The sequence below is a fragment of the Lepisosteus platostomus genome, chromosome 26 (genome assembly GCF_059453375.1).
Source record: "Lepisosteus platostomus isolate fLepPlt1 chromosome 26, fLepPlt1.hap1, whole genome shotgun sequence".
NCBI lineage: Eukaryota > Metazoa > Chordata > Actinopteri > Semionotiformes > Lepisosteidae > Lepisosteus > Lepisosteus platostomus.
Window position 1 is genome coordinate 12,233,901 of NC_142636.1, and position 13,573 is coordinate 12,247,473.

General features: G+C 35.7%; 1 protein-coding gene across 1 annotated transcript; it reads left to right on the top strand.

Annotated features, from left to right (window-relative positions):
- The first annotated feature begins 454 nt into the window (after positions 1–454).
- Positions 455–13,492, top strand: LOC148640186 (B-cell receptor CD22-like). The gene is made up of 12 exons (XM_088621608.1): positions 455–521; positions 2,570–2,618; positions 3,753–4,112; positions 5,277–5,570; positions 6,404–6,670; positions 6,886–7,152; positions 7,979–8,084; positions 9,018–9,101; positions 9,586–9,633; positions 10,965–11,018; positions 12,453–12,615; positions 13,098–13,492. Exons 2-12 carry the CDS (start codon positions 2,573–2,575, stop codon positions 13,137–13,139), a joined length of 1,731 nt encoding a protein of 576 aa, XP_088477734.1. The 5' UTR covers positions 455–521; positions 2,570–2,572; the 3' UTR covers positions 13,140–13,492.
- Positions 13,493–13,573: the final 81 nt, after the last annotated feature.

Sequence of the window (13,573 nt, forward strand, 5' to 3'; positions counted from 1 at the left end):
ATGTGCACAGGCAACCACCAATATTTATTTAACACAGTACGTAGGAGAATATAAGATTATAAGAGTATAAGATTAGAATTTGACATTCTGAAAATCTGTTTAACATGCAAGTAACATGATTCTAGTGACCAAAATACCATATTACCTCTATAATGTAAATTCACAAACTAATCCTAGCAGTTTATCCTTATACAGTATGTATAAGTGTAACAAAACTTCCCGTCTTGGTTCACTAAGATCTTATAGTATATTCCTAACGTTTAGCAAATAATTTGGAAATCCAGTGCATTTGTGATTGTGTACTTAAAGAAAAGAAACACTTAGAGTTCACAATCAGTTTCACGACTGCAGCAGCTCTTCCTTTGTGAGTTAAAACTCTGTCCTAAAATACGATGTTTCAATCTTGTGTATTGTGTCAAGTATTTCCTGTTCAGACCACAAAATAGCGCTCATCTCTGAATTAGCCAACATCTCATGAGATGCAGAAAAACAGATAGCTTTTTTCCGAGCAGAACCTAAAGGTAAGACATTACTCACATTTTAATTCAATTCAACTTTATTGTCATTATACTTACACAGATGTATAGTCACTCAGGTGCAGTATATAAAAAGGACAGAAGATAAGACAATGGACAGTAACACAATAGCAATAACAGTAACGTGTAATAACATAACATAAATAACGTTATGTTATTACACGTTTAACAGCACTAAATGCACAACAATTTTACTACAACAACGTGTTTTACATGTTCTTACTCTGAAAACGTTCTTAGTAGTCTACTTTCTTAAATTCTTACTTCACTTAGAACACGTCAAAGAATCGTTTTGAGAATATCTATAAAGCACAATGAATACTCTTGAAATGATTATTTTTTATATGCTTTATCATAAATTAAAGATTGTCATAGAGCTCTGTCCAATCTAAATAATTCTGGATAGCTCCTTTGTTTTTATTTCCCTGGTTTTATTTCGTTTTCATTTTAAAATTGGAGCCATACACTAGTGTGTCTTGTCATTTCATTTGTATACAGTATGTCATCCTGATTACATTAAAAATGTATTAAAATATTTTTTTAAATCCTTACTGATTCACAATATAATCTCTAATCTCAGCTGGGTGGAATTTCGGTAGAGTTCGGATAGAATTGCTCAGTACGGAGATATCGTTATTACATTTTGCAATTTAGTTAATTGTGTGTGTGTGCAATTAACCTTTGCAATTTATTAAATTGTAATTTTGTTATACAGTTGCATTTTCTAAAAAAACTTATCCATTCTGAAAATAGGATAAATCAGGAAGGACTATTTACTATGGGCTATTTATGTGAGGTTATTTTTGTTTGGTTGGTTCAGATATCACCTGAAGAAGACTCAACAGCCAAACATTCTTTCTTCTTGCTAATTCTCATCATAGAATTAACCTTTACTTGTTCCTTTGTAGACTGCACAAGCCAAGGCAGTGTATTTTAACATTTTAACTAAACGTACAGTAACAAACACCTCCAGCTTGAAAATATAAAAGAAAACATTACCTAGAAATTAATCTTTGCATATTCATGTATGTCAGATTTTGAACTTCATTTTTTCCCCTCATCATGATTGTCATTAACACTGATGGAGTTAAAAAACTCACTACATCAGAGTGTACTAGCAGTTATAAACAGGGGGATAAACTAATCACTTTATCTCTTTGCTCAAAATCCTTAAAACCTGAATTGACACTGTCTACCCGATCTCTGCATCTGCTCATCTAGGTCTTTAATCAAACTCTAATTTGATTTGCTTTTATTTTATTATTTAAAATAGGTATTATTATTATTAAATATTGCTATTATTATATGTCAGCAAATCAGAAAGTCTATTAAGACTCTTGCAATTTTACAATTCACGTGAATACACACAAATCAAATGATATGGCAGAAAAAAAATGGAATTTGTGAAACTACAGTGGGAGAAACTAAAAATAATACCTAAATTCTGCTGTCGATCAATTTTATTTACCAGGTATTTTGGGGTAAAAAATTGTTATCTAGAATTCAGAGTGTACCTCAATGATGGATAAAATAAACAGTAATGCATATACTGTATAAACAGTAATGGTAATTAGACTATAGTTCACTGAATGTTTAGTTATTTCATATTGGTTAAAACAATAGTCAAATTTTTTGTTAAATTTTTCATTGAATTTTGTTTTGCACATTTTTTTTTAATGTGACAATTCTCACAATAGAGGGTCAACAAGTACTTTTTTCCCTGTGACTACATTACATACATACATAAGCCTAAATAAAACAGAGTGACAACTCTGGTCTTTTCAACATACGCTTAATTACCATTCCTCTGCTGTTGTTGTCATCTACTGTATAATCTTTACCATTGAACTCTGTTGCATGGGAGTGTGTTTATCTCTTAAACTGTAAGCCTTTGCAAAATGTTGCACATTTGAAATAATTTTCATATCCTTTTGTTACACTTTTTGTCATGCTGCTTTTATCAAGCAAAACAACTTTTGGAATTGATGCTCATTCATATCTCTCTTGTCATTTGTCTTCACGCTTTTTCTCAGGTCATGAATCCAGCAAGAAGACTGTTACTAATTTTCTGTACTCTGACAGGTACTGCTTTTTCTGTTTTAATACTTCTTATGAAATTATTTGATAATATTTTCATATTAAAGGATTATTGATCTTAATTATAGATTTTTGGATTTTTGTGCTTAGTTGAATATTCAGATACACTGAAACATATATTTAACATTGGCAGTACATTTTATATTGGCCATCCTTTTCATATTCCTGCTCCATTTCCAAAACAATTCAAGGTATCTAGTGCATCTTCATTTGTGCCTACAGGTTTGAAAGAAATTACTGTAAGCTGTATTCTTTTCATACTTTTGACAGTCAATTTTGATTTTTAATCTTATTTCAAAGGCTAACTGCTTTTTGGGGGGCCAAAACTTTGTTCAATTTAAGACAGAGACAATGATCATAGTAGATATGATCATTATTGTTTTCTTTTTGAGGTTTTATTTGTAACAATACAGATTAATAACACTAAACTAAGTAGGTGTAAGTGTAGCAACTCCTGTAGTTCACTGTTAGTGGTAAAATGTTAAATAAAGCCTAATGCACATCAGCTACAGGCAGTTTGGGGTTTAACCACAAACAGCAAACGTATACATCACAAATTATTTCAGTAGTAGGTATTACTGGCTCATGCTGTAGCTGTAAGCTGTGAACACACCATTTCAGTTTTGTTATTTTGTATTGCTTGTCTTTTCAACCCATACAGTAGCTTCTATGACAAGCTTCTATGAATTTCTGTCAATTTGAAGATGTTTTGTTAACGTCTCTAAAGGTTTGTCACCACTGCTTAGAGTACACTAAATAGGTCATAATAACCAATGCAAGATTCCTTGGATAAACGTGTTGGCCAGAAAACAAACTAAAAAAAAATCAGTTTCAGAGAAATGTATGGGGTGGATCTAGAAATTTTTTTGTTGTACCTGTATGTGTCATACATGTGCAATAGAGTGATGTGCAATGTTTTTTAGTTCTGGGGTGTGTGCATTATATTTAAATGTACAGAAGTGCTGTGTGTCCACAACTAAATTCCCTCAGGGGACAATAAATCTTTTCTTCTTTTCACAAAGAAAATTGTTTTACTTTGCTTTCCTTGAGGTATGGTATGATGCAAGAAGATGTTATCTGTACCATCATTATATTTTCATTATATCTGTTTTATTGCAGGATTTGTTCTCATCCCAGTTAGTAAAGCATGGCAGGTAACCATGCCTCAGGAAGTCATTGCAATGGAAGGTTCCTGTGTGGTCATTCCATGCCACACCTCACCCTATCGAAAAGCTGTGTGGTACTTATACAAAAAAATTGGGTATCCTAAGGTCTATGACCAGAGTGATGTGGGAGGCGTAATTGATCAATTCAGAGGCCGGACATCTCTGATTGGGGATACACAACAAGGCAACTGCTCCTTGAAAATCAGTAACATTAAGCCATCAGAGAACCAGATGCAGCTTTATGTTTGGATTAACCCGGATGAGACGTACAACCAGAGGTTTTACGACCGGACTGTGCGAATCACCGTTATAAGTAAGAAATAATGCCATTACTCCACAGCCACTGCTGAAATCAAGTGTGCACAAATTTGACAATGGTCAGCCTTGCCAGTGCCTATGTGTAGGTTTTGGCCTCTGTGTAGTCTTGCAGTGATTCTGTTACAAAGGTCTGAAATTGCACCAGGTGCAACTGGACCCATGAGACCGCAGAGAAGATACAAACGTTTTTTTGGGGGGAAATAACAAAACAGTGTTTGTCAGCCTTTCACAGAAAAGAACAACATTTTGCCCTGAAATGTGAAAGATGCTGAAAAGACATGATCAAAGTGAATAAAATTCATCCTTATTCGACTATTACATCCCATATGTACCAATTTGTCAATGCTTACTCTTTCTTCATATGAGTTCCACATGGATCTGCAATAGGACCACTACTTTTCATTCAATGGAAACTAAAGGAATGAAGAACTGAGAACATGAAGCATTTTCTTCACTAAAACGTTGTATAAATGTGTACAAATGTGAAGCTGATACTATCACTTCTTTTAAGGAATGGCATAATGGGATCAATTATGTATTGTACTTAAATGATTTAAATGATTGGTCTTCTCTCATTTACAAACTTGCATATGTTCTTAAGAGAGTACAAAATTACAAATAAAAATAGGCTATCCAGCCTATTTGACATTATATTGCAAAATTGATCACAGGGTCTCATCCTGCAGTTTCTTGGAAGAAGGCATCAACAATAGCTGCGTAGTTTGTTCCAGACACTCAGAATCATCTGTGTGAAAAATATTTCTCATTCATAGTTTAACTTGTGGCTTAAACACTGCTGAAAATGTTTTAGGATTTAGAGACAACATAGTCTGTAATTTTGAAAAAAAATGCTGAAAAATTTAAGGCTGACTTCACAATTTGCCAATAACACATTATGTGCCCTGGCCAAATTATTAGGTTCCCTAAAACTCACCTCTGTTGGAAACAGATGAAACAAGTAAATGTGATTTTGCTTGAAGAATGGGACACGTTTGGAGAGCAAGAATTTTAAGCTTTTTTCCTTGTGTCATTAGTGCTGACAGTGGTGAAAAATATTTACTGTATAAGTAAAGATTCTCATATACTGTATATACCAGAGAATGTAGAAATACCATAAGTCTCATGTGACTTGACTTGCATCCTAAATTATTTCTTTCAGAACAAGAAGATAAGCCTCAGTTGTGGGTCCAACATCTAATTGTAAATGGATTCAGCTTCTCTGCAAACTGCAGTACCCTCCACACATGTGCTGTCTCTCCACCATCATTCAGCTGGAATATGATTCCCTCTTCAGTCACTGTGACTCAGACAGAGGAGTCTAAGGGAGTTTTAAAATCAACAGCAATTCTGAAAATGAAAGCATCCAGCACATACAATGGCAAAGAATTAGTCTGCATTGTTCAGCACAATGGGGGAAAGAGGGCAAGCAAAGCGATCACACTTAATGTTTTATGTAAGTTGCTTGTGTTTGGTTTAATTTTTCTCATGATGCTACTGTTAGGTGAATCTTCTGCTCAATGACTGCATCTCACACGTGAAGCACGTGCATGTGAAGCCAGGTTAATTCCTTCAGACTCAAAACCGAAGAGTAAAAACTTAATGATCCATAATAATACCCATCTACAGAGTCATTAGGTGCCCCTTCCTTGAAAGGTGAATTGAACGACCTAGGTTTTAGACATTTTGTTTTCTGTCTGCTCACCATAGATGGAGACAAAAGAGGTCACAAAAATCAAGTTTCTAATCACAAAGCCAGCCATTTCATAACTTCCTACCCTGTTTGCTGACTTAGCTCCCTCTTCCTGATAGGTACCAAGAAAACATTGCTTTCCCAGCAGAATGGAAGTGAACTAGTTTAAAAAGAAAAATTAAACATGCGCATTAACTTTTCAACAGGATGATGAGTCTGTTAAAAACCGCCTTTGGTTTGTATCGTTAAGGTCTTAAGCAATATAAAAGTTTTGAAAGCAGTTTGATTGGGTTTGTAATTAAGTCCAAATCTGTGTAGAGATTTAAAAGGGGAAGATCAGAACCCTTGACATTCAGAAATAAGTAATGCAAGCAGCTGGATGTCTTAAAAAACAAAGAATACTCATTGTAGGGATGTTTGCAACTCTCCCCTGGACATTATGAACTGTGGTACCTATTAGAACGTGCTTATAAAATTGCTGGACTTTAATGTATTCAACCTGCCTGCTTCTTTCTAATATTATATCTACACTTCCAGGAAACCTCTTCACCTTCATCTCCATTTTTTTAACATAATTTCTTCTGTGTTCTGTTTAGATGTTCCACGAAATGTGAAAATTAGCACGGACAAAATGAACGTGATTGAGGGCAATAACATTTCCTTGACATGTAACAGCGACAGCAACCCCAAACCAATCAGTTACCAGTGGTTCGAAATCCGAGATGCAAAGACAATCAGTTTAAAGCACACAGAAAAACACATAAGCATATTGAACATCAAAAGAAATTCAAGCCTGTATTACTGCACTGTACAAAACCAGATTGGAGTAGCACAGTCCAAACAGCACTTCATTGATGTTGAATGTAAGTATGTTTTAGTTCACTTTAACTTTGTAACTTATTTATTATTTAAATTATTATCAATACATTTCATGAGGCAATTAAAATCCGCATCATAATTCAGTACAGCCCAGAGTCGAAGTTGTGTTGAGTGTTCTACTAAGATGTTCTTTGGTTGAGTGCTGGAATGACAAATCAAGAATGTCATCGTGTCTAATAGGCATGTTGTTCTGTTGCAGATCAACCTTACATTCTTCCTGACTCTGACTGTGAGCTCATTGAGGGAGCTGTCAGCTGCCTTTGCCAGTCAGACTCCAAGCCTCCAGCTTCTATCAGCTGGAATGTCAATGGCAGTTCAGACATGAAAGCTTTCAACACTTCTTTAGAAGTGAGAGACAACACAGTATCTGGAATTCTGATGGGGAGAGTGGAGGCCCAAGTCATCATTTTGTGCTCTGCCACCAATGAACATGGAACAACGATATATAGGCTCCCAGTTACTCAAGGCAAGCATAAATATTGTAAATCCCTGTCAGCTTAGTCACAAATGTTCCCATATGTGCTGTGACACCCCAATAATATATTTTAAAATATATTTAATATATTATTTAAAAGCCAGACTTTAATCACCTTTTAATTCTGGCTGTATTGTATGTATTTCAGTTAGCTTAAAGTTATCCATGGAAGGTACTTAAAATATGCATTGCATAGTGAAGCTAGAAATTCAATGTTTAAATCATAGAGCAATACATTTTTCAAATTGGCTTGAATAAGATAGGTTAGCACTTCAAAGAGAAGTGGTTTTCAACCATATTCCTGATGCCAGTTTTGTGGGAAATGATTTGCTGTAAAAATTGTTTTCAAAGTCCAGTGCTTGGCACGGAACCACACTCCTTTTGCAAAAATTCTGACATGAAAGACAAGTCTGTCTGCTTCCCAGATAGCAGCAGCAATTATTGAAATAAGCTATACAGAGTATACTGACATATGATGACGTCTTTTTTTTTTAAGATAGCCTTACACTACTTTCTTTTCTTGAATGAATTTTGGATTTGCACTAGCTTGTATTTTTGGAAAACTAATAACCTTCATAACGAGAGTGTTAAAAAAAACTTGTGCATACAAAGACATTGTACACATTTCATTTGTAACTTCCCGATCACAACTAAATAAAGGTCATGTGTTACATTTTGTCATTGAAAACTAGCAATGTAAGGTCAGACACTGTTATAACTCTTCTATGTACATCATTTTCAGCTCCACATTTTTAAAACCCAGGTTGCTGTCTTGATTACTTATGAAGTCCTTAACTTCCCTGTCTTTTTCCAATAGTACCCAGTGAATCCTGGAATGAGAAGGGATTGCCGATTGCTGTAACCTGTGTCACTGTTCTCATCGCGATATCTGCAGTAATTGGATGGAAGAAGTACTACAGAAAGTAGGTCCAAGTTTGAAAATGACCTCCAATGCATTTTCTGTTTAATTTTGAACTTCGTTTGAAGTAATTGTCTGCATTCCATGAAATAAAAATCTCTAATAACTTCTCCTGCTAGATGTTTAGCTATTAACACTACATCTACATTTTTGTTTCTAAAATTAAATCATACTGGATACATCGAATAGAGTATCGGGAATCTTCTCCTAACGTTTTGATGGTGTGTGTTGACATGCATGGATTAGGATCATCATTAAAGCTATGCACTTATTGCACTGGGGTTTGCCTGTTCGTTAGCACAGGAAGGTCTGAAATTAATTTATAATAGTCCCTTCCAACAATGCACTACCCTACTGACAGATGTGTTCTGTTTCAAACCCTTGCCATATACATTTTGACAGACAGTGCTGTTCTCTTTCCTGAAATATCCATGTACTCTTGATTCCCCAATTGGTCAGAAAAGAATACTACTGTATGTCAAAGTCACTCAGACCATTTGTTTTCCCTATCCTGATGTATTCAATACCACATAACACACATTTGCCATATTTATTACCTCCAATGATGCCTTAATAGTCATTTGACTCATTATAAAGTATCTGCACAGTTGTTTTTATAAGATTTCTCTCATCTGTTAGAATCAGATTATATGAAGTCCATATTTCTGCATCTCCACAAAGTGCCTCCCAACTCTGGAGGTCCCCTGTGCCTTCTGATTTTACTCCCACTTGGTCCCAATTACTAAAACTGACTCAGTCTTTCATTCTACAAAACATCTGCTGTATGAATATATTACAAAGAATTAACAAAAAACTCAATTTAGTCTCTTTTATATGCTTCAGTGATATACAAGAAACGTTCATGCATGTATTCCTGGATATATCATGGATATATTTTCCAAAGTGCTTTATGCTTTAACTGGTTTATCCAATAAAGGGTCAGTGGGGAGCCAGTGCCTATCCCAGCAAGCAACGTGCATGAGGCACAACACACCCTGAGTGGGACCCCTGTCCATCACAGGTATGGGAAACGTTGTATATACAGTATAGTATCTAGTATACTTAAATTTATTATACTTGGTCCTCAAGGATAATTCACCTTTTTTTAGATAAAAGTCTCTTGTCAAGATTTGAAAGAGAAGGCAGAGACCTCAATCAGATTTAGTAAAGTGGTATTTTATTTAATTATTTTAATGACTGCAGACTATAGGAAAATGAATGCTACACAATATGGAAAACATTAACAACATTTAAAGCAGAAGAGGTGCTCAAAGCTTTGCCTCCTCCCTCCTCCCTGAGGCTCAGCCATATATTAATATTTTCTGTCCAATTATTGGTTTTATACAGACTTTATACACAAAAAATAACACAGGAAAGTCATCAAATAACTTGATGTAGAAAAGAAAGAAAAACAGAGAAATCGTTTGCCAGTGGGGTAGACATAAGTTCCTTAAGAACTTCTGAAGTGTTTCATCAGATATTATATTTTGTTCTTTGCTTCAAAGGCAGTTTACCAATGATGCAGATGAAAAGCCCCCAACACCCCCACTAAGGTAAGTTTCTCTTCCAATGAAAATGTAAAGGAACTGTTTTTAATATTTTTAATAAGGCATCAGTAAATTACATGTGCCGAAACATGTGTTACTTATAGCTTACTTCAAAAACTGTATCTCTTTTTACACTGTGACATACAAATTCAGTTCATGGCATATTTCTACACAAATAAAACATGTTCCTTAAAACACACAATGTTTTATGTTTCTACAGCATTTTTTTAAACAATGGCATTGCCAATATCTACAGTATAGGAATGATAGAATATTACAGGCATTTACTCTTGATTACTCCTGTAGAAGATCACAGGCCAGCAGAAGTCACATGGTTAGACACGTACATCAACACTTGAACCATAGGTGCTCCTGACCCTTTACCACTTTTTCTAGTGCTCCATAACATGCACATGCTTGTGCACACTAACAACTCAATTGTGGATTCAAATCCCAGGGAGACTTCAGGTCTCAGATAAGCATAAGCACCCATCCAGTTTATAATCTCTTCAACCAGTTTAGGGTCACAGGGGAGCCAGAGTCTATCCATCACAGAGGACAGTCACCACCCCGGGCATGAGCTCTTCACCCCACTGCCCTCAGGCAAGAGATATAAGAGCATACGGACACTTACCACTAGATTCTTCAATAGCTTCTATCCACAAGCAGTGAGACTGGCGAACACATTTAGCCATCCCCCTCGGACCACACCTACACCGTCACCATCTACCTCTTTATGATTTCTTATCTATCGCACATCTCCAGTCATTGTTTACACGTCTGTATTGTTTACATTCAAACTGTCTACATGTTTACTTGCACATTGTCTATTGTTTGTTTGTACATTGTCTTGATGCACTGTTTGCACTTTGTCTTGTTTTTTACACTTGTTTTACAATCAGGAGACTTTCTGTAAGTAAGAATTCCATTGTACTAGTACCGGTTACATATGGCAATAAAGTTCAAGTTCAAGTTCAAGTATCCTGGCAAGCATCATTGAAAAACGCAAGGGAAACACCCTGGTTGGGACACCAGTCCATCACAGAGCAGAAACACAAACACACACACAGGGCCAGGTTTCAAAAAAGTTTATTATCCCAACAGTGTATGTTTGGACTGTGGGCTGTGGACTGTTTGGACAGTGTATGAAATTCCCCCAGGAATCACCTTAGGATATCCCACACGAACATGGGGAGAACATATATACTCCATGCAGATAGCACCCCTGGTCCAGAATTTCAACCGGTTCTCCATCACTGGGAGACGGCAATACTTACCACTATGCCACTGTGTTACCCTTCTTTATAAATACTTAACTAATATTTTCTTCTGTGCAGACAGAAAAACCAGTCTTTAAGAGGCAAGGACATGGAGAGAATCACTTCTGCTGGGTGGGTACCATATGTATAATAGGTGTGAGGAAGGCTCCACGGCCAAAACGTTGTGTTTTCTTTCTTCTCTTTTCAGCATGGAATAAACCTATTACTTGTTCCTTTGCAGCCTAAGCATGCTGAACCAGCTACTCACCTGAACTACATATGTATAATATGACATGTCATGACATTTGTAAGCATGCTGGCCCTGAACAATGTTTGAATCAAATGTCCAGCAACGCTTTTAGAAAGTAAGAATCGATAGATACTAGTTCTACAATGTGGTGGTGGTGGCACCTGTTAAAGAAATAAAACAGTTTCTTTTCTCAAAAACAGAAATAATGATTGGGGAAAACCTCAAAACTGTTTCACTTCCCATTTTATTGCAACTGGTTCATTTGCGCTCCTGCCTAAATTATACAATATTGTCCTTGAACATCAGAATAGAAGAAGGTTCATTTTTATTACTTGTTTTTTAATAGTTAATTAAATAGAAGACCTAATTAATCCATTCTTTAAAAAGGGAAGTTATTTGCTTCATCAACTTGACTGAGGCACTCCAAAGTCTTTGTATAAAGTGCCTCTGATTTTCAGTTTTAAAATACCCTCACCCTTAAGTTACATTATGGTATGTTTATGTCAGTGTCAAGGGTTTAAAATCTTTGACTTTCTGAATCAGATCTCTTGTTATCATGTAAAAATTATTCAAACCCTATTCAATGTAAAAGTATTAAAACCTTTCCGATGGTGTCCCATTTTGTTGAATTACAAAATTATGTATACCTGTACATGTTTTAAGCTTAATATTTTATCCAAAACCTGAAAGCTCAAAAATCTCCAGGTAAGATAAATTACAGTAAAGGTCACCAACAAAACTAGAGAAATATACTGAATGCAAACGTGATCGGACCTCTGAACTATTTGCTGGAGGAACTTTTGGCAGTAATTACAACCCCAAGTGTTTGTGGGCTGTTCTCTACTAACAGCTCGTACTAGCTTGGTGCGAATCTTGCCCATTCTTCTTGGCAAATTTGCTCAAGCTCTCTCAGCTTGGTCTGGGATTGTTTATGGTCAGCAGTTTTCAAGTCTTTCCACAGATCTTCAACAGAACATAATTAGTAGGACATAATCACTTATTACAGGGTGACTTATGAGAAAACCGCAAAAAAATAAAAAACATACCACATTATGGATGCAATTAGAACCAAAATGTAGGATCACCCAACAGTTCTAAGTTGCAAGGTCCATAATGATAATAATAATAATAATTGCTTACACTTATATAGCGCTTTTCTGGACACTCCACTCAAAGCGCTTTACAGGTAATGGGGACTGCCCTCCACCACCACCAATGTGCAGCCCCACCTGGATGATAAGTATGAGAAGCACGATTCTGGAGCCTATGCAATCTCCTATGTGTGTGTTACTGGTGTGGTTTTCTGTGATATGTAGAAACCCCTCAACCTGTGTGTATGGTCAAGCTTTGACTCAGAGAGACCAGATGTGCAAAGCTAACAACCTGAAAGAGGAAACATGGCTTGTGCGGAGGCTTTCAATCACAGAAGAGGAGCAATCACATTACTCCAGGCATCTTCTGCTGGCTGATAGGAAAGAGGTAATGTAACCAAACACACTTAAAAGGCAACATAATGTAAACATAAGAGAAGGTGTTGGATACCGAGTCTACAATAATATTATCCACACAGAGATGAATTATATGTCAGATTTAAACCTAAATTTCTCCACAGCTCTTAGTTTCAAATGCTTTTACCATGCAAAGCAACCTCCTTGACCACATGCTTAAAAAGTTCAATCTCAATATAGACAAGTGCACAGCTCAAGCCCTAGATAGCTGCAGTGCCTGTGGGTTTAAATTCCATATCTGACCTCAATGAACAGATTGAGTTAAACTTCAATTTGAACATAAAATTAGATTTTTACCCAAATTAAATTTTATCCTAATTAACCCAAATTAAGTACTGAATTGTGGATTTATCACCCAAATAAAACATCAATGAAAGAACATGGTTATATTATACTGAGAAATTCAACAGCAAAGCATAACTAGACATTAACACAAATTTCTTTTTTTAATAGGAGGTGGAGATGGAGTTCATGGAAATCTATGAAAATGTTTGAGACATTCCAGCTCCATTTCATTATCTTGGAAAAAGATTATATTTAGCAATATGATGGAAACTGGAGGGCTCTCTTTGTTTTTCAGTATTAAATCTTTATTTTATTTTGTCCAAAAACGTTTTGGGGTGAGAAAAGAAGAAGCACAATGCTATCTTGCTGGCTGAGTCTATTTTCTGTCTGTCCTATCTCCCAAACCACCTTCTTCTCCTTCCTGCCTTTCCTCCCTGTAGTAGAATTAACTACTGTTAAACACCAGGACTGAAAACTCACCAAGATTTGTCAACCCTACAACGTTTTTTCACTAACAATGTCCTGTGCAGCTCTTTGCTGCTGATGTTCAGTTTCACTGTATATTTTCTGTATTATATTTTTGTTATACTTACATTTTACAAGTTGGTATTTAAAAAATAAATCAGTATAAAGTTTTCTTTGTC